At 48.8% G+C, this 21,594-nt stretch overlaps 1 protein-coding gene across 4 annotated transcripts; it reads left to right on the forward strand.

Moving 5' to 3' along the window:
• Nucleotides 1–2,983: 2,983 nt before the first annotated feature.
• SUN5 (Sad1 and UNC84 domain containing 5) lies at nt 2,984–20,284 on the forward strand. Of its 4 annotated transcripts, XM_025876172.2 has the most exons (14): nt 2,984–3,148; nt 3,805–3,873; nt 4,443–4,501; nt 4,715–4,789; nt 5,814–5,883; nt 6,704–6,765; nt 10,649–10,698; nt 12,073–12,107; nt 12,706–12,814; nt 16,791–16,869; nt 17,722–17,837; nt 18,302–18,469; nt 18,966–19,052; nt 20,099–20,284. In XM_025876172.2, the coding sequence occupies exons 1-14, from the start codon at nt 3,084–3,086 to the stop codon at nt 20,222–20,224; spliced, it is 1,170 nt and encodes a 389-aa protein (XP_025731957.1). In that variant the 5' UTR covers nt 2,984–3,083; the 3' UTR covers nt 20,225–20,284. The 4 variants fall into 4 exon arrangements, with proteins under 4 accessions (XP_025731957.1, XP_073736389.1, XP_073736390.1 ...); XM_073880288.1 differs by lacking the exon at nt 4,715–4,789; XM_073880289.1 differs by lacking the exons at nt 3,805–3,873; nt 4,715–4,789.
• The last annotated feature ends 1,310 nt before the right edge of the window (nt 20,285–21,594 follow it).

A 21,594-nucleotide genomic window follows, 5' to 3' on the forward strand; every position in this document is an offset into this window, starting at 1 on the left:
ATGGGCTCAACGGAGGCCCAGAGAAGTGGCACTTGCCCAAAGTCCCAAAACAAGACCGGGGATGGACCCTTGTCCATGTAGAAGGCGGTCGGAGGTAGTATTCCCATTGAACGGATGGCGAAGTCGAGGCTCCTCCCTGGAGAAGTGCCAGCCCTATCCCCACTCCTACCTCAGGTGGTTTCTGGGGACAGGTGGATTCGCAGCCCCAGCCAAGGCCTCCTGAGCCCCTGGCGGGTGCGGAAGCTGCTTTATGAGGCTCCCGGGAGGTGCAGGGCCGGCTGTGAAGGGACCCAGGGAGGGGCAGGTTTGCTTGTGGTTGCGAGTGTTTTCCCTGCAAACATGGCCTTTGCCAAAATGTTTCATCCTATGTGTGTGGTGGGGCTGCCACGTAACCAGGCTGCTGCCAACAGCTACAAGGCCCTGGGATGGGCCGCTCCAGGTCATCCTAGGCCAGGAGAAAGAGGACTGCTCTGAGGGCGATCCCCTCATCACCCCAGCCAGGCCTGGCTAGGCCCAGGAGGACATGGATGCCCCAAGTCAGGGGGCTGACTTGCTAACCTCTGGGGCCTGGCACCTCTCAGCTCTCTCAGAAACATGACCCTTTGAGGAGGAGCAGGTTACCTGAGCCCTAGCCCCAGTCACTGACTGAGCCCTGCTCTTGCTCACACACTGAACCCTCACTCAAAGGGCAACAGACGAGAGGGCGTGTGGATGACCCCATCCCTGCTACTTCATATGGCAGGCTCCCTCCAAATGCCTATTTCACTCACAGTCGATGCAGCCCATCGTCTCTTTCTGCATTACCAACTCCAGCCTCCGCCTTGGCTGTCTGCGCCCAAGGAGCTGTGTGTGCACAAGAAGAAGCTTGTATATGTGTGTGGAGGGGGTGTGTGTGTTTCTATGTATGTGGTTGCGTGTGTGCAGTCATGCACACACATGCGCATTAGGTACTAATGCCTAGCATCACAGGAAAATGTGTGTGCGTGAGTGTGTACATGAAGCGGGCATGTTGGCATCTCGGTTTATGTACCTGCCTGTGTACATGAACCTACATGAGTGCAGGCATGGGACTTTTGTGTACAGTATGCATATGTGCACTTGGTACACGGAGTGTGTCTGTGGGTGTGTGGTTTAGGTGCGTGTGTGGACGCTATGGGTGAATAGTTGACTGTTCCTTGGCATGAGTGGGGGCGGAATTTGTATGTGTTTGTGCATTTACTGTGCACGGGAAGTGGTAGCATAACGGCAGGGAAAGCCTGTCCACTCCTCTGCATGGCTCAGCTGGAGTATAGGCACAAAGGGACTTGGAACCTTTTCCCCACTCCAGAGCCCTTCATGGCTCCCACCGACTCCGCACCAGGACCAATATCAGGCCCAGAGCCCAAGCCCACCCTGTATTGGATCCCCACTAGGGTCCACAGCACTGCCCGGGACCACAGACCCCAGTAAGCCCTCCCCTGAAAGCACAGAGCCCCCCTGCCCCATTCATATGCCAGGTACTCCCTCACAGCCTACTCCTGGCTCCCTGGCCCTCACTGTCACGGGGGCAAACAGCAGACTTGGTGGAAAGGGGCACAAATATTGACCAAAGCCACTCTCAGTGTTTGTTCTTGGCATGAACACTTCCTCTTCCTCGACGTACCCAGCGCAGGGCATGTTGACTGACAGCCAGTGGACACACGGGAGAGAGATCCTCACCAGCCCCTCCTCCCTACAGCAGCGGCCAGCGTGTTGGGTGAGCACCTGCTACAGGCAAGGCGCTCCCCCAGCCACTTTGCCCTCCTCTCCCGGGACAGGAGCTGGTTCCGTTCACCTCTGCAGCCCCTGCCTGGAACATACCATGGGCTCAGTAAATATCTGTTGAATGAATGAATGAACAACGGAAAGACCCTCGTACCAATCCTAGTGGCAGCATTTCAGGGCTTCCCCTTCACCGAATATTCTCAGGGGTACTGTATGAATTTCCTCGTGCTACTATAACAGATTGCTACAAACGTAGTGACTTAAAACACAAACTCATTACATTTCTGGAAGTCAGATGTCCAACATGGATGTTGCTTGGCTGAAATCAAGGTATCAGCAGGACTTTGTTCCTTTCTAGAAACTCTAGGGGAGGATTCGTTTCCCTGCCTTTTCCAGCTTCCAGAGGCTGCTTTCACGGCCTGCCTTAAGGCCTCATCACCTTCAAACCAGCATGTTGGGCTGAGGGTTCCTCTTCCATTTACCAGACCCTTATGACACCGGGCCGGCCTGATAAACTAGGATATTCTTCTATCTCAAGGTCAGCTGGTTAGCGAGCTTAATCCCATCAGCAAGCTCCAAATCACCTGCGTCTTGTAACCTAACACGGCCCCACGTTCAGGTGTTAGTATGCAGGCCTTCCCGAGGGGCGATTCTTCGTCTTACCACTGGAACTTAGCCTACAATTTGAGTAACTGCCACCCAGGGGCAAAAGGAGTTCCTTTTAGCTTCATAATCTGAATAAACTCTCCATCAGCAGGGCTGACAGGAAAAAAACAGCCAGACATTTCCACTCTATTATGCTTTTATTTGTCTCCAGGAAATGTAGAACTTTATTAAAACAACAGCACATACATCATTTTGTGTTCTGCGAGACATCCACCAGTGAGCAGACTTGCATATAAGATGCCTTCATGTACAGCCTAAGCAGGTGCTTAGGCAGGTGGCAAGTCTGGGAACCTTGGAGCAGGGAAGGAGCTGGGGGCACGAAAAAGCCTGGCCTGGACCTTGGAGCCTCCGCTCTGGCTCGTGCACAGCCCCTGAGATCCTGGCATGGCCCTTCCTGTCCTGGGGTCTAAATTTCCTCATCTTGAAAGTGGAAAATGGGTCACAATGTGTCCGTCCAAGGGGGAGATCCAGGGCCAAGCTGGAGACTGGGCAGAGACCCCGCCCCCCGCCCCCTGCTCTATGAGGTCACAGTGCCCACAGCTCCGCTTGACCTGGCGAGATCCCGTGTGGTACCTTCCAGGGAACGCTAGGAAGTGGCAGCCGCTTCCCCCTCGCTGACTCCCAGAGAGCCCCCGCACCACCGACCCCCCCAGATTTCCTAGAGAAGAAAATCGATGCCACGGTCCTCAAGGAGCCCCGGGGACCTGTGTGACCCGCCCGAGGATGTCAGGCCCAGGAGGTGAGGACGGCAGCCCCTCCCCCTGCCCGGTTCTTTGCAGTTTACAAAACGCTTGCCCTCTGCCCTCTCCCCTGGAGGTGAGTGGGCATGACCCACGGCCTTCATGGAGGCAGCAGCTGAGGTCCGGGAGGTCTGATGGTGGCTTTCCTAAAATCTCCCCGCCAAGGGGGTGGAGGGGCAGTCATCCCCAACACGTGCTTATTGAGCACCTACTGTGTGCGGGCACTGGGCAGGGTGCCGGGGACACGGGCTGCACCCAGTGGGTGTGCTCCCTGCTCCCATGGAGGTCTCAGGCTAGCGAGGGAGACGGCGGTAAGTGGGGAAATGCGCACCTCTGCCATCTACCTGCCTACCGCTGGGCCCCCAAAACGGGGTGTACATCCCAAGAGGGCATCCAAAACAATCCCCTGGGGTGAAGGGGAGAACTTACTAGAACTCCAGTGTATATATTTTTAGCTCACCCTCTTTTAATTTCTATTACTCAAGAATGTATACATAAATTTGCACATTTGAAAGAGTAAATAATATATATGTAGTGTTATATATATAATTTCTTAAGGAATAAACATAAATACATTGGGGGAGGGTATAATAATCAATGTTTGGAGACCATTGTTTTAAGAAATAAATAAAAATTTGTTATCTCACGCACCAAGAGGTCCCAAGAGGTGGATGGCTCCAGAGCACGTCAATGCTGCGTGTCTGCAATGTCCCCTGAGACCCAGGTCCCTGCCATCTTTTTGCTCTTCCTGTTGACCTCCCCGCTGTCAGAGCTGGCTACCACAGTTCCAGGGTCCTGGAGAAGCTTGGCTGTCTAGGTGCAAGGAGAGTGGGCCTTGTTTCCGTGGGTCTCATTTTAGCGACGAGAAAGCCTTTTCCGCAAGTGCCAGACCCCAATACCCAACCCACCCCCACCCCTCACCCCTGCGGACCTGCCCCCACCGAGCCCACCACAGCAAAGGCACTGGGAGTCCTAGAGCAGGCTGAGAGCAATCAGGATCATCCAAAAGCACACGGGCGGGGTAGGAGGGGACAAGGGACCAAAACCAGCCTCCTGCCAGCAAGGGGAGGGACTGGCTTTTGGCTGATAACCACCGGTGACTACCACAGCAGACGGAGTCCTTTCCTCAAAAGAGACTTGGGTCTGGGGTCAGTCAGCCCTGGGTGTGTCCCTGATTCACAGGCTGGCGGTCTCGGGCAAACCTCTCTGCACCTCAGTCTCTCAATCTGCAACACGGGGACACCGCGTTTCTTGAAAATTATAAAATGCGATTCTGAGTCTTGTCGTCCCCAGGCTCGCCTCAAGAAGCCGGAACGCCTGCAGGATACCAGAGGACACTTTGTCAAACACGAGTGAGCAGGGAGGGGAGGGGGAGCCCCAGGGTCTTCATGAACAGTAAGGGGCCGAGGCTCAGAGATGCCCAGATGGGCACCCCGGGGTCACCCAGTGGGGGGCGGGGTGGGAAGCAGGGACGGCCGCCCCAAGCTCAGGGTGCTCCCCTGGTGTCTGCAAGGCACCATGTCCCCAAGGCTGGTACTGACATGACAGCCCCATGCTCTCTGCAGGTGATGCCTTCGTGTTGCCTATCCGCATCAATGCCCCAGCCCTGGGCCTGACCCAGTGCCTGCTGGCGTGTGTGTGTACGTACATACTGAAGAACAGCCCTGGCCTTCAGTGTGGGCCTGGGAAGAGGGCCCAGCCGCAGGCCAGGCTGACCTGGGGCGGGGGGGTAAGGCCTCTGCTAGGCTGCAGGGGAGGGAGGGAACTCTGGAAGTGTCAGGGGTGTCATTCCAGCCAGGATCTCTTTGGTGGCTGGAGAGAGGGAGTAGGAGGGAGACACGCTGTTTGGAGGAGGAGCTAACTGTCAGGCCCTCCCCTACTCGACCACCATCCCGGCCCCTGGGCCAGGAGGCGGCTGGTGAAGTCACGGAAAGGGTTTGATGCCACACGCCCTCACTTCAGAAACGTGGCCTGACCACACTCTAAAGATTTGTCTTCTACTTCTCTGTTCATGCACCTGCCCCTCCACTTACTCAGCACCAGTCATTTCTCGGATCATCTGTCCACAGAGCCATCTGTTGTCATATCCGTGGGCCCTGTTATTTCAGCCAGCCAGTCAACCATTCACCGAATCGACCATCAGGTTCCCCGTTCCTTTACCTGCTGATATTCACACCCACCCGGGCAGCCACCCGTCCATCCTTCTAGCTAGCCTTCCATCTGCCCATCCTCTCATCTGTCTTCCTATTCAGCCACCTTCCAAGCCGTGGCCTCATTCTTCTGTCCCACCTACTTATCTATTCCTGAATCCCAACTTTTTATCCAGCTCCCTGCTGGGCAACACCAGGCCGCCAAGGATAAACCAGACAAGGACCCTGCCCTTGAGAAACTCCCAGTGTCTGGGAATGGGCAGGGGCACATCCCAGACTTGTTGTGCTCCCGAGTCGCTGTTAGGTAGCTATTAACTGCTGGTCGCAAGCCATGCTCACCTCTAGCACCCGTCCTCCCTCTGCGCTGGCGCTTACCCATAAGCAGAGCAGGGATACCCTGGGCTTGATTAGAAAATTGAGAGGGTCTCCCAGCAAGAGGGCCTCACCCCCTGCAAGGCTTTGTAGGGTAAGAACAAGGGTGCAGCTGCTCACCGCCCTCCTGCCTCCCCTGCAGCCTGGATCACCAGCCTGGCCTGCTTCTTGAGGACTCAGGTTCGCCAGATTCTTCTGTTCAGTACCTGCAGGTGAGATCACCAGACCAAAGAAGCCATCCCAAACCTGGCTTTTATCATATCTCTCGCCTCAGAACCCACTGGGGCTCCCTCCTTCACCTGCAGCCTTCTGGAATCCTTTCCCATGCTTCCTTTCTGAGCCGCCTCATTATGCGTCCTGCTGTGGATCCGTTGGGCCGGCAAGGCTAGGGTTCTCACCCCCTGGGCCTGCTATTCCTATTTCTGCCCCAGTACCTTGGCACATGCCATTTTTCCCTGCCTGGAATGCCTGTCCCATCCTTTCCCTTTACCCTTCTGGTCCATGCAAACTCCTCCGAATTCCTGCAGAGCTTTTCACCTCATTCATTCCCTTAGAGTTTGCATTCTAAACATCTTAATGCCTACTCTGGGCCCAGACTTGACCCTCACCACTCTTGAGCTCCCAGTCGGGGGAAGGCAGGCAGACACCAAACCAGTGGCAAGGGGAGGAGGCTGGTGTTGACTCTGGAGGTCATAGGAGGAGGGGACGTTCTTCTGTGCTGAATTCTGAAGGATGCGCTCACCAGGACAGAAGTGAGGGAACAGACAAGTTTGTAGATGGAGAAAGGGTGTCAAAAGGATGTGGGTGACCCCTGTGAGTGGATCTCTGACGGCCCCAGATACGGGGGTAAGAGCTTTCTTTCCCCTGTGATGCTGTGCAGCCCTAGGACTCAGTCAGCATCTTGGAGGGGGTGTCTCACTGCCCAGGGTGGGTCCTGCCCTTCCGGGTGGGAAAAGGGCAAGGGCCAGGCCAGGACTTGCTAGCCTGTGCAAAGCCCCTCTTCACCTTGACCGCTGCTTCTTTCTCTTCCAGATGCAAGCTGTTCTTCCAGAAGCTCGTGGAAAAGACAGGTGTTCTGGTCCTCTGTGCTTTTGGTACGTCTCCAGGGCCCTGCCCCAAGTAGAGGTATCCCTGAGCTCTCGCCCAACCTGGGGAGGGAAAGAGTGAAGGTTCTGACACTGACTATGTGACCCTGGGCAAGACAGTGACCTTCTAGGAGCCTCAGTTTCCCCATCTGTCTAATGAGTGTTGCTGTGAGGAGTAAATTAACTGATGACCAAGGAAATTTTTTGAAAGCTAAGAAAAGCCTTGAAAACTGTAAAGTTCTCCCCCAACCATGGTATGATCGTTATTACTTATTTCTGAGTTTTCTGTGGCCTCCTTCCGACCATTGCTACCCACCTCCCACATCACAGCTTTACTTTCCCAGGCAAAGGGATCTCCTCCCTCCACTCAAGCATACTGGCCCAGGGAAGTGGAGTTGGGTGAGGGTGTGTGTGTGAAGAATTTCCTAGGAAATTAGAAATTCCTAGGAAACTTAACCCAACAAATAAGATTTTTTAAAATAATGGCTTTATTGAAATATAATTCGCATCCCATAAAGATCACCATTTTCACATGTATAATTCAGTGGTTTTTAGTGTATTCACAAAGTCATGCACCCATCACCACTATCAAATTCCAGTATTTTCACTACCTCCACAAAGAAATTCCCCAGTCGCTATCACTGGTTTCCTGTTCCCTCTCACCCCAGACCTAGGTGACCAACTACTAATCCACTTTCTGTCTGTATGGATTTGCCTATTCTGGACATTTCATATAAATAGAATCATACAATAATATGGGGTCTTGGTGGTTTCTTTCACTCATCATTGTGTTCTCAAAGTTCATCCATGGTGTAGCATAGAACAGCATTTGACCCTTTTTTATGGCTGAAAATATTCCATTGTATGGATATGCCATATTTTGTTTGTCCATTTATTGTTTGATAGACATTATAGTTGTTTCTGCTTTTTGACCACCATTAATAATGTTCCAGGGAATCTTCCTGTAAAATGTTTGTGTGGACATGTGTTTTAAATTCTCTTGGGTAGAGGCGCCTGGGTGGCTCAGTCGGTTGAGCGTCCACCTTTGGCTCAGGTCATGATCCCAGGGTGCTGGGATTGAGTCCCCCATTGGGCTCCCTGCTCAGCAGGAGAGTCTGCTTCTCCCTCTCCCTCTGCCTGCCATTTCCCCTGCTTGGCTCTCTCTCTCTCAAATAAATACATAAAATCTTTAAATAAAGAAAGAAATTCTCTTGGGTTTATGTTTAGAAGTGGAATTGCTGAGTCATGAGGCAACTCTATACTTAACTATCTGAGAAATTGCCAAATTTTTTTCCAAAGTAGCTGCACCATTTTACATTCCCACCACCATGTATGAGGGTCCAATTTCTCCACATCCTCACCAACACTGGTTATTATCTTTTATTTTAGCCATTTGGGGAGGGGGTGAAGTGGTATCTCACTGTGGTTTTTATTTCATTTCCCTAATGACTAACGATGTTGAGCATCTTTTCATGGGCTTGTTGGTCATTTGTAGATCTTCTTTGGTGAAATGTCTATTCAGATCTTGGCCCATTTTTAAATTGGTTTGTCTTTTTATTATTGAGTTGTAAAGATTTCTTATGTAGTCTGAATACAAGTCCCTTATCAGATATACAATTTGCAAGTATTTTCTCCCATTCTGTCTTTTCACTTTCTTGATGGTTTCCTTTGTGACACAAATTTTTAAATTTTTTTAAAAAGATTTTATTTATTTATTTGAGAGAGTGAGAGAGAGAGAGAGAGGGAGCACACAGCTGAGGAAGAGGCAGAGGGAGAGGGAGAAGCAGACTCCCCGTGGAGCAGGGAGCCCGATGCAGGGCTCAATCCCAGGACCCTGGGATCATGACCTGAGCCGAAGGCAGACGCCTAACCAACTGAGCCACTGAGGCACCCTTACTCTTGCTATTTCTATTTAACATTGTCCTGAAGCTTTTAGCCAGGTCAATTAGTCAAAAAAAAAAAAAAAAGAAAGAAAGAAAGAAAAGGCAGATGACATAACCTTGCATACAGAATCCTGAAGTATCTAAGACTGGGTGTCTTGACCAGTGTCAGAAGTAATAAATGAATTTAGCAAAGTTGCAGGATACAAGATCAGTATGTAAAGATCAATTATATTTCTAAACACAAGCAATAAACAATCTGAAAATGAAATTAAGAAAACAATTCGATTTACAATAGCATCTCAAAAAATAAAATACTTGGAATAAATTTAACACAAGTGCAAACCTTGCACTCTGAAAAAAACAAAACATCATTGGAGGAAATTAAAGAAGACATAGAGATACATGTCAATAATGGAAAGACAACCCATGTTCATGGATTGGAAAACTTAATATTGTTAGGGTGACACTACTCCCTGGGGCGCCGGGGTGGCTCAGTTGTTAAGCATCTGCCTTCGGCTCAGGTCATGATCCCAGGGTCCTGGGATCGGGCTCCCTGCTCAGCGGGAAGCCTGCTTTTCCCTCTCCCTCCCCCTGCTTGTGTTCCCTCTCAGCCTGTGTCTCTCTCTGTCAAATAAATAAACAAAATCTTTAAAAAAAAAAAAAAAGATGACACTACTCCCCAAATTCATCTATGAATCAATGCATTCGCTCTCAAAATCCTAGTAGCCTTTTTTTAAGAAATGGAAAAATTGATCCTAAAATTCATTTGGATATGTAAAGGACTATAACTGCCCAAATAATTTAAAAAGAACAAGTTGGAGAACTCAAACTTCTGGATTTCAAAACTTACTACAAAGTTATAGCAATCAATCCAGGGTAGTACTGGCAAATAGCTAAACATATAGACCAAGGGAATAAAATTAACCGTCCAGAAATAAACCCTCACATTTATGATCAATTGATTTTCAATAAGGGTGCCAGACAATTCAATAAGGGAAAAAATAGTCTTTTCAATAAATGGAACAACTGGATATCTACATTCCAAAGAATGGAGCTGGACTTTTACCTCACACCATATGCAAAAATTAACTCAAAAATGGATCATAAACCTAAATGTAAGGGCTAAAACTATACAAATCTTGGAAGAAAAAGTGGGAGTAAGTCTTTATGGCTTTAGGTTAGGCAATAGTTTCTTGCACCTGACATTAAAGCACATATATGACAAAAGAAAATATAGATAAATTGGACTTTATCAAAATTTAAAAAATTTGGGACGCCTGGGTGGCTCAGTCGGTTAAGTGTCTGCCTTCGGGCTCAGGTCATGATCCCAGGGTCCTGGGATTGAGCCCCATATTGGGCTCCCTCCCTGAGCAGGGAGCCTACTTATCCCTCTTCCCTGCTTGTGCTCTCCCTCACTTTCTCTCAAATAAATAAATACAATCTTAAAAAAAAAAAAGAAACAACAAGAGTATACATACTTGTCTTCTTCCTTACCTTAGGAAGAAAGCATCCAGTCTTTTACCATTAAGTATGTTATTGGCTGTGGGTTTTCCATAAATGGGCTTTATCAGATTGAGGGAGTTCCATTCTATTCCTGGTTTGTTGATTGTTTTATCATGAACGACGGATAGGTTTTAAAGACTTTTGATAATGGCTTGAATGGTAGGATTTCAGGCAGCACAGAGATCATAATATGCAGGGAAGACCATCTCATTTTCTTTTCTTCACCAATTCTCCCCAGTGGAATGGGGAGGGAGACAGGACATGGATTATTTGGTTTATGTGAGACACTTTGCGTATATGATATCGCTTGATCATGAAGTGGATATTACTGTTATTCCCATTTTACAGAGGAGGAAATTTAGGTATAGAGAGATTAAATAAGTGCTTCCAAAGTTGCGCAATGTTAGTGCCAAAGCTGGGATTTGAATCCAGATACCTTAATGCCGGAGCTTAAGCTTTTAACCCTTCATCTTACATGGCTTACTCTCATTCTCCTGGCCCCACAGGATTCTGGATGTTTTCTATGCACTTACCATCCAAAATGGAAGTCTGGCAGGTGAGTGTGTGCGCTCTTCAGGCCCCACCCCCGACTAACCTCACCCCAACTAACCAATGTTGCCTCCATCAGCTTCTCTCACTCTCACCACATCTGGACCCTGATCAGTTCCTGACTCATTCCAGCCCCAAATCTCTGCCTCTGCCATGCCACCCACCTGGAACCCATCTCTCCCACCAAAATGTGACTTTAAAAGACCAGATGCCAATCGTCCTTCTTCTTACAGGACTCTCCTGTCACTTACTCCCAGAGGTTACCTATCTTTCCTTTGCCAAATCTCCCTCCTAAAGTGGGAGCGTGAGGATGGAACACAATTTTCTCTCTATGCAAGGCAGTTTGTTCTTCTGCTCAAATGAAATGAGACCATTTGCTTTGTGGTTCCTGGGGAGAAAGGAGGAAGAAATCAGTGGCCAGAGATCCCTGTCAGAGGACAGTAAAGAGTCTCAGAAGGGCTAACGAGAAGGGGATCTGAGGAGCTTGTCCCTCCCTCTCCTCTTCTCTCCTTTTAGACTCCTTCATATACTTCAAAATCCAGCTAAAGTGTCACTTCCCTCAGAAATTACAGGTGGAGGTGATGACATTCCCCCTTCCTCCCACAATTTTCTGTAATCATGAATGCAATCTTCTGTAATCATGACTATTTTCCCAACTGTATTGGGAGCTCTTGAAGACAGAGCCAGGTCTGATTCACTCCAGCGATGTCCACCTCAGCTCTGGGCACAGGATTGTCACTATCAGTGTTAGTTGACCAGATGATCAGAAGGAAATGTGGAATGGAGGGAGAGTGGATGGGGCAATGGAAGTGACGGATGCAAGGATGTGGGGAAATGGCTGGGGGATAGATGGACAGATGAATGGAAGATTGGATGGATGAGAAAATGGACCGATGAGAGGGCAGATGGGATATACCGGTGGGTAAATGGATGGATGGATGGATGGATGGATGGATGGATGTTTGGATGGATGGATGGATGGATGGATGGATGGATGGATGGATGGTTGGATGGATGGATGGATGGATGGTTGCTGAGAGGTTGGATAGATGGGAAAGTGAAAGGATTGATGGGAGGGTCAATATATAAGGTAAGTTAGATGGGTAGGAGGGTGGATGGATAAAGAAGGTTGGATAAATGGAAGAGTAGATGAGTGGGCAAGGGTGGGTGGAAGGGTGGGTGGATGTGGATGAATGGATTTAAAATGGAAGGCATATTGGATTTTGGATAGATGGTCGGTGGGTGAATGAATGGAAGAGTAAATGGGAAGGTGGATAAATGGATGGATTTATGGTTGTAGGAGAATGGATGGATAAAGTTCTATTGGGCCCAGATTAGGGCATCTGAAAAAGATCCCTTGCTTTCCTCAATACCCCACCAGGATGACAGCATAAATAGTCCACTGCAGAGCTTGAGGTAAGAAGAATCTGCTAAATAGTCTTATTATCACCTAAACACCATAATTATATCTAGGTCCTGTGATGTATTAGCTAAGAATGTGGGTTCTGCTGTCAGACCAACCTAGGTTTAAATCCCAGCTCCCACACTTCCTGCATGGTTAAACTTTTGCAAGTTACTTCACCTCTCTGGGCCTTTGACTTCTCATTTATGAGATGAGGCATAACACCCACCTTGCTCTGGGTAATTATCAATATTAAAGAAGTTGTAAACTGTCCTGAATAATTCCTGGCCTAAGTTTAGCCCTCAGCAAATGGTAGCTGAGGAGAAATTTTAACCAACAAGTTACCACCTGGTGGCAGCATCCTTAATCGCAAACAAAATACTCGAATATTTGGAAGGAGTAAGTTGAATTTAAAAATATTCCAAGTAAGAGGAAGAGCATGAGTAATATTTTAGAGATAAGAACCTGCTGGGTAGGGCCAGAGATGGGCCCAGGAGAGTGAGCAAATCTGAGGCTAATTCTTTGTGGGCTGACTGACAAAAGTAGAAGCTGAGGGTGACAATAGCAGCATCACAAATCAGTTGGTCCATGTTTTATCTCCTTCCTCCTAAGAATGTACCAGGAGAAGGTGCGGCATCACACTGGGGAAATCCAGGACCTCCGAGGTAACATGACCCAGCTCATCGCCAAGCTCCAGTTGATGGAAGCCATGTCAGACGAGGTGAGATCCTGGCCATTCTGCTCCCAAACATCTGACTTCTCTCTTTGTTTAATGCCTTTTTTCCTATTTCTCAAGTTTTGTTGGAGCACATCCCCCAACAACTTCCTGGAAGAGAGTGAAATAGGAGACGTACTAATTTGCTTAGAACTTGCACATTTGAAAATATCTTTATTTTACCCTTGCATTTGATTGGTAGTTGGGCTGCGTGTAGAATTCTAGATAAGAAAGTTTCCCCTAAAATTTTCGAAAGAATTCCACTATTGTGTTTTAGTTATACTGTTGCTGTTGAGAAGTGTAATAGTGCTATTATTGGTCCTTTGAGTATGATCTGTTGTTTTTTTTTCCTATCTCTGGGAGTTTGTAGGATGTTCTTTTTATTTCCAATGTTCTATATTTAACTTGCTTGGGGTGGGGTTGCTGAGCTTATTGGATCTATGGGTTGATGTTTTTCAGTAGTTTTTTAAATTCCTTGTTTATGTCTTAAAATATTGTTTTTATTATGTCTTAATATATTATGTCTTAAAATATTTTTTCCTCCCCACTATCTATCTCCTCTCCTGGGACTCCAATTACATCTATGCTAGAATTTTAGCGTGTGTTCCACATAATTCCTATGCTATTACCTGGTGTGTTTGATTTTCATTCTTTTTCTCTATGTGCTTAAGTTTTTGATGTTTTCTATTCACATTTCTTCAGGGTCACTAATGATCTTGTATTCTGTTCTGTCCAATCTACTATTAAACTTTTTCCAGTAAGTTCTTAATTTCATACGTTGCATTGTTTAGTTCTAGAATATATATTTGATTCTTTTTCATAAGTTTTAATTCTGTGGTGAAATTCTCTAACATCTCATCTATGGTGTCCATTTTTTCTTTTATTTAACATTTTGTCATAGATATTTTTAAATCCTTGTCTGCTAAATCCAATATTTGGATCATCTATGGTCTTTCTCTATTATCTGGTTTTCTTTGGAGTATCAATCATATGGTCTTGTATCTTCATGTCCAGAAATTTTTTAGTGTTTTTCTGGACATTGTATACAAAAGAACTGTATGCTCCGGATAATTATAACTTCAACTAGAGAGAGTTCTCCCTTTTCTTTGTAAGGAAGATGAATACACTGATCACTTCTATGTAGATCTTCATTGTGCTGGTTCAGACCTGGATTGCAATTTGTATAAGATTTAGTCAGAGGTTTCATCTTAACCCTTCAATGTCATGCCCATGCAGCTTCAAACTTTTGGTAGATTTCTTGATGGGAAAGACTGAGCATATGTCTGAGGCTTCTCAAGTCTCCAATTTTGTCTTCCAACCCTGCATCAATTCAAAATCTCTGACCCCAGGGGTAACCTTCTCTGCCAGGGGCAAGCTTGGATTCTCAGCCTCTAATTGTGCCCATAATTGGTTTAGTGCCTTCAGGTGCAGCTAAAGCTTCTGAGTATTGATTCACCACTCCTCCTAGGGCAGTGGTTCTCAGAGTGTGACCCCCATATCAGCAGCATCAGCATTACCTGGGAAAATATTAGAAATACAAATCAATGGGCCCTCCTCAGACCTACTGAAGATGGAAACCAACCATCTGTGTTTCAACAAGCCCTCCAAATGATTCTGATATATACTAAGAAGACTTTTCTAGGGCTTTAATCTCTTGCTTATTTTGTTTTGAGGTCCCCTCACTGAAAGGGACTTGGTTTCCCAAGCGTTGTGAGACTGGGAAGTTTTACTATGTCTTTCAGAAGTTTTCAAGGTAGCTCTTTAGCCCCTTCCATAGTTCTGGGTTTCAGTTAACATCTTTTGGGAAAACTGTTCAGGTTTGAGGCTCATCAAGTCTCCAATTTTGTCTTTTTAGTCCTGTGTGACTATTAAAATCTTTGCTGCTTTCTCTTGCACCAGTAGCAGCCCTTGTTCAGCCTAAATCCACGTCTTCAGCTCATGCCCAGAATTATCAAATGCCCCCAGGGATTAAAATATTGTTAGCGGATTTCAGAATGGGTCTCTCCTCTCTATACTTTTAATCCCTCTGGTTCTCATTGCTCCCATAGCTCAGTGGTGGCTTTAAAATATGATTTAGTAAACTATATGGCCTTTCCTAGTTGTTTTTATTCGGAGCATTGATCCTCTGTAACTTATTACATCTTACCTGGAAGCCCTACATCTCACCTTACATCTTAAATGTCGTGATAATTTGCCTATGGGCTGGCTACACTTGGGGCCATTACAATCTGGAAACTCATGTCCTTTAGTCCTAAAAAGTGTTCTTTACTCATGTGATTAAATGGGTGTTTCCCCCCCAGCCATATTTGTTTTATTCTCATTTTTGAAGCTCCTTTTATTTGGATGTTAAATTCCTGAACTCATCCTCTATTTTCTTCCATTTCTCCCTGTTTTCTTCTCTTTGTTTGTTCTGAAATTGAGAACATAATCTCAGCTTTATCTACCAAAACTTCTACTGGGTTTTTCGTTTTTGTTAATATATTCTGAATTCCTAAGAATTTTCTTTTTTTTCTTCTTTCTGGGTGTTCCTTTTCATAGATTTCTGTTCTTGTTTTATGGATGCAATATCTTTTCTTACCTTTTGGAGCTTAGGCAGGTCACCAAACTTTCTGAGTTTCCACATCAACAAAACAAATCATAATCACTGCCCTGTAACCCTGTGGCTAGTCTAGTTACTACTGCCACACAACAAACTGCCCCAAAACTTGGTGGTGCTAAACAATCATTTTATTATGCTCAGAGATTCTGTGGGTCAGGGATTCAAATAGGATGCAGTGGGGATGGTTTGTCACTGCTCCACAATGCCTGAGGCTCACCTGGGAAGACTTGAAGGCTGGGGTGACTTGGTAACTGTATCTGGACCCATCTGAAAGCATCTTCACTCACATGTCTAGAAGTTGATATTGGTTATCAGCTGGGAACTCAGGGCTGTTGACTAAAGCACTCATACATGTGTTCTCAGTGTTGTGTGGGCTTCCTCACAGCATGGTAGCTGGCTTCCAAGAGTGAGCGTCCCCAGAGAACCAAGTAGAGCTGTACCCCCTTTTAGACTTAGTCCAGAAGTCACATGACATCACCTCTGCCAGAGCCACGGGCCCACCTCTCAACAGACAGAGTATCAAAGTCATTTTGAGAGAAAAGTGTGTTACAGGAGACTTTGTTGTGGCCATTTTGGGGAAATACAATCTGCCACAGTTTTGAAGAGTCTAATAAAAATAATAGCCAGCATTTACTGAGTACCAACTGTGCTAAGTGCTTTGCAGTCTTTATCTGGCAGGAGAGTGTAGTAGCTAAGGGCCTAAACACTGGGACCAAACTGCCTGGCTCTGCCTCTTACCAGCTGTGTGACCTTGCACACATTACCTTTTGTGCCTTAATATTCTTATCTTTAAAATGGGGGTGATCGGGGCACCTGGGTGGCTCAGTCGTTAAGCGTCTGCCTTCGGCTCAGGTCATGATCCCGGGTCCTGGGATCGAGCCCTGCATCGGGCTCCCTGCTCGGCGGGAAGCCTGCTTCTCCCTCTCCCACTCCCCCTGCTTGTGTTCCTGCTCTCACTGTGTCTCTCTCTGTCAAATAAATAAAGAAAATCTTATAAAAAAAAAAAAAACAAAGAAGGCCAAGATTCAGAGGGGCGATAACTAGCCCAAAGCCCCACAGCAGTAAAAGTTTGTCTGACTCCAGACCCCCTGCCTCTTCACTAAGAGTCCTGTCCCAAGTGGAACACCCTGTCATGATGCACGTGGAAGCACCGAAGAAACCCAGTGGGCAGGGGGGTAGGGATGGCTCTGTGTCACCTGGGCCTCCTCACAGTGGGATGACTGGGTGGTCTTCTGCCAGGACCAGCCACGGTCTCCACAGGCAGGGGTAAACAGTTCAGGACAAGAGAGTTCCTGCAGTCACCTGTCACTTGGTGTGAACACACGCGTGGACGTGACCTGTCAGAACACATCAGCACACAGCCTGTGTTTTCTGCCTCCTCAGGAAAAACTTGCCCAGAAAATAATGAAGATGATACAAGGAGATTTTATTGAAAAGCCAGACTTTGCCCTAAAATCTATAGGTAAGTGACTCCCCCTCACCCCTCACCCCTCACACCGCAACAATCTGCCCGCATCAAGTTTCCCCAGAAACTCTTCAGAGGATGGATTTCAGTTCTGGTCTGGTGCACTCTCTGCTGCTGGGAAGTTCACGGTCAGAGCTAACCTCTGGCCCCCAGATGGTTCTCTTGCTACAATTTTCTGTTGTCTCGAAAGGGGGGCTGAGGCAGGGAGAGAAGGCCCCCCATGACCCCTCTACCCACTCACCATCCTCCAGACCCAGAGGCCAGCAGAGCCGCACCTGCCCCACGTCAGGGAGAACAATTGTGGGTGGGAATCAGTGCTGCGGAAAACCAGAGCAGGTGGCTGGGAGAGAGGGGACGCGGGCAGAGGGGGGTGTGGGAGGACGTTTGAGTTGAGACCTGGCCAGGAGGGAAAAGTATTCCCGACCCAGGGGAGCCCAAGTGAAGGTACCCTTGTGGGGAGGCAGCAGGAGCATGCGAGGGGCAGGCGGAAGGAGGCGAGGCAGGGCGGGCAGGGTGGACTGGCCCGGGCCCAAGGGCATGTGGGGTCAGAGGGCATGGGCTTAAGCTCTCAGGGCAGGAGTGCCCTCCTCTGTGCAATAGGCCTAACGACAGCCATCAGAATAATGAGGAGGCTGTCATTAATGAGGCTCTGAGGGAAGGACTTCCGCTGGGTTAACTCCTTTGCTCCTCACAGCAACGCCAGGAGGTGAATGTTAGCATTCCTGTTGTTGCTGCTCTTTTTACTCCCATTTCCCAGAGAACACCGAAGTCCAGAGAGGGCCAGTGACTCACCCAAAGCGCTCGCCTGGCACATAGTCAGTGCCCAACCAGACCCTCCCTCCCAAACAGGGGCCTCCATCGACTTTGAGCAAACGTCAGCCACGTACAACCACGACAAGGCTCGCTCCTACTGGAACTGGATCCGGCTGTGGAACTATGCGCAGCCCCCAGACGTGATCCTCGAGGCAGGGGGGCTGGGGGGATGAGGAGAGGGTGGCAGGAGTGTGGTCGGGGTTCTGGGAGCGGGACCTGGAAGTGGACACGGGGGGTGTGCGCAAAGGGGGTGGGGCCCTGGGGTAGGGGGAGAGGTAAAAACACAACACAGAGACGGGGCAGGGGCAGGGAAGGGACAGCCTGCTTCGGCACCGGAAGGGGCCCGCCACCCATGCCTCAAGACCTGAGGGTCAAGGAACCCTCACGGCCCCAAGCAGGCTCCTGTCCTCCCTGTGCCGGGCTGAGCGGAAGGCTCATTCTTGCTGCCGGCAGTCAGGGGAGCTTCCTGGAGTTGGTGGTGCTTGACCTAAGCTTTGTAGATGGAAGGATCTGGCTCATCCAGGAGGCAAAGAGATCTAGGTGAGCCAGGGTGGGACAAGGAATTCACCTTCACCCACCCACCCAGCATGGCCCCCATTGCACCTGCCCCTTCCAGCCCAACATGACACCTGGCAACTGCTGGGCCTTCTCCGGGGACCGAGGCCAGGTGACCATCCGACTGGCCCAGAAGGTCTACCTGTCCAACCTGACACTGCAGCACATCCCCAAGACCATCTCACTGTCGGGCAGCCTGGACACCGCTCCCAAGGACTTCGTCATTTACGTGAGCACGCCCCAGCAGGGAGCAAGGCTTGGCTAAGGGGACAGCCTCATATGGTGGGACTCCGGGCACTCCGTCTGCACAACCCACCAGGCTAGAGAGGCTGGCTGAGGCTTTGTCAAGGCTGAGGGTGGCCAGGTTCAGAGCTGATCACAGCCTTTGAGGATGGGCGATAAGCAGCTATTTTATTTCAAGCCAAGCTTTTCAGAGCCAGTTTGGTCTTCAGAGACCATTGACAAAGGAACTGAGGTCCAGAAAAGGGTCAGGGAAACACTCAAATCCTACAAGTCAGTGACAGAGTTAGAAGAGGACCCTCAGGCTTTTGATTCCCAGTCAAGTGCTCTTTCCTATCCATTATTCTGTGCTGCAGTGGAATGATGCCCCAAGAGGTAGGGAGTTCCCCATCCTGGGAGGTATGCAAGTCTCAGCTGGAGAGGGGCAGCACCCTCTGAAGGCCCTCCCCGTACCTGATACTTTCTCCTTGGTTCTGATTCTACAGGGCATGGAAGGGTCTCCCAGGGAGGAGGTGTTCCTGGGGGCATTTCAGTTTCAGCCGGAAAACATCATTCAGATGTTTCAGCTCCAGGTACCGGAGAAAAACTGCCCATGTCGAGCACATATTGAACGTACACCATGTGCAGGGCTTTTCCCCAGGGAACCCCATTTTGTCGCCCCAGTAGCCTCGGGGGTGTACAACTGTCACTAGCTCACTTGACAAGTGAGGAAACTGAGGCTCAGAGCATGGAGCTACTGCCCAGGGCCAAAAGTGGGACCCCGATGAGATCCATCCAGCTTCTGGCAATACATCATTCCCCCGACCTGCCCCGGAGCCCACACGCTGCAGTTCCTCCAGGGACAGCAGATGTGAAACAGGAGGGGCCCGCTGGGCCAGGGTTGCTGGCTTCCAACTTAGCGTCTCCATCCTGGGAGACCCCGTTATCAGCTCCTGATCCAATGGAGGCCTGAAGGGGCGGAAGTTGGGAACAGAAGCAGGACACAAGGGGTAGCTGGTAGAATGGCCTTGAGACTCAGGCTGACACTGACCCAAACCCCGACCCCACAAATCTGCGTGATCTTGGGCCATTCCCTTCCTCTCTAGGCCTCAGGTTCCCCTTTGTAATTCCCTGGGAGGTTCAAAGCATCCAGTGAGATCTCAAAGGCCAAGGCCCCAGCTTTTGCACTGGGCTCCATCCCCTCTGGGGGGGGGGGCAAAAAGGGGAGAGGGCAGCACTCACTGAGCGTCTACCAGGTGGCAGGCCAGCTAGCTCCAGGATCTTGTTTCATGCCCACAGCAAACCTGGGAAACAGATATTAACCCTCCCATCTTTCAGAGGGGGGAAACTGAGACCCCAAGGGGGGCAGTGATTTGCCCTGGGGTCCCACAGCCATATGTACCAGGGCCCCAAGGCTGGGACACTTTCTCAATCACAGTATATCCGTCCTTCTGGCCTCAGCACCTTCCATGCCAGCCCCTGAGTATCAATTTCCTGTGTGGCTTCAGGACAGTCCATTCTCCTCTCTGAGCCTCAGTTTACCCACCTGTGAAATGGGAGCCTTCCTTTCCACTTCCAAACACCCCTCTGGAAAGGCAGGGTGGAAGCCAATGGCTCCATGTCTGTGAGTCTCTTGCAGAACCAGCTTGCCCGAGCTTTTGGGGCTGTCAAGGTGAAGATATCGAGCAACTGGGGGAACCCACGCTTCACTTGCCTGTACCGAGTGCGTGTGCACGGCTCTGTGACCCCACCTAGAATGCCCTAGAGAGCAGTCGAACTAGAGCCCCTACCCCAAGAGAGATTAAAGTTTATTCTTCACAGCTCAGCCCAAGACTGAGTGTCTTTTGGCTCCAAAGAGTGAGGGTGGGCTAACACGTGATGTCTGAGGCCACGGTTAGCAATTCTCCACCATGTCCCGAGTGTCCAGGCCCCCTCACAATAGCCCCACGAGGCCCCATGTCACAGATGGGGACAGTGAAGTCTCCAAGCAAAAACTAGCCAGAGGTCACAGCTCACAAATGTTGCACCAGGATTTAAAGCTATGCAGTCTCACACCTGTACGTAAGCCATCTCCCTGGCTTCACGTCACGCTCCGCCCTGACCCAGGTGTGACCGTGGGCAAGACCCAGCCCTCCCAGGGCCTCAGTGTCCCCCTCTGTACAACAGAACAAGATTGTGGCTCTTGTATCAGATGAGGTGGGGGATGAGAAGTCCCACCTTGTCCACCACAGAATGTTTCATCACACAGACCATCGACTGTGTGGCATTAGACAGGACACACACCCTCTCTGGACCTCACTTTTTCCAGGTATCACATATCTATTTCATGTTGTGCCTCCAAAGATGGTAAGTAAACAAAGTAAAAAGACAGCCCACAGAATGGGAGAAAATATTTGCAAATTATATATCTGATAAAGGATTCATATCCAGAATATATAAAGACTCCTAAAACTCAACCACCACCACAACAAAAACAATTCAAAAATGGGCAAAAGACTTGAATAGACATTTCTCTTAAGAAATATACAAATGGGGGCGCCTGGGTGGCTCAGTCCATTAAGCGTCTGCCTTCAGCTCAGGTCATGATGCCAGTGTCCTGGGATCGAGCCCCACGTCGGGCTCCCTGCTCAGTGGAGAGCCTGCTTCTCCCTCTCCCTCTGCCCCTCTCTCATGCCCTCTCTATTTCAAATGAATAGAATCTTTTAAAACAAACCGTGGTTGCCAAATACATTTTAAAAAAAGAAATATACAATTAAAAAAAAAGAAATTTACAAATGGCCAGTAAGCACAGTGAAGATCACTAATCATTAGAGAAATGCAAATCAAAACTCCATTGAGATACCACCTCCCACCCATTAGGATGGCTACTATAAAAAAACCAAAATAAGAGTTGATGAGGAGGTGGAGAAATCAGAACCCTGTGCACTGCTGGTGGGCACGTAAAATGACACAGCCACAGTGGAAAATAGCATGGTTATTCCTCAAAATATTAAAACTAGAATTGCAGTCTGATCCGGCAATCCCACATCTGGGTACATGCCCTGCAAGAACTGAAAGCAGGGTCTCAAAGAGGCATCTGAATACCCATGTTCACAGCGGCATTGTTCACAATAGCTAGAACATGGAAGCAACCCG

Source organism: Callorhinus ursinus, unplaced genomic scaffold (assembly GCF_003265705.2).
Source record: "Callorhinus ursinus isolate GAN/ISIS: 27379988/994484 unplaced genomic scaffold, GSC_fseal_2.0 scaffold38, whole genome shotgun sequence".
NCBI lineage: Eukaryota > Metazoa > Chordata > Mammalia > Carnivora > Otariidae > Callorhinus > Callorhinus ursinus.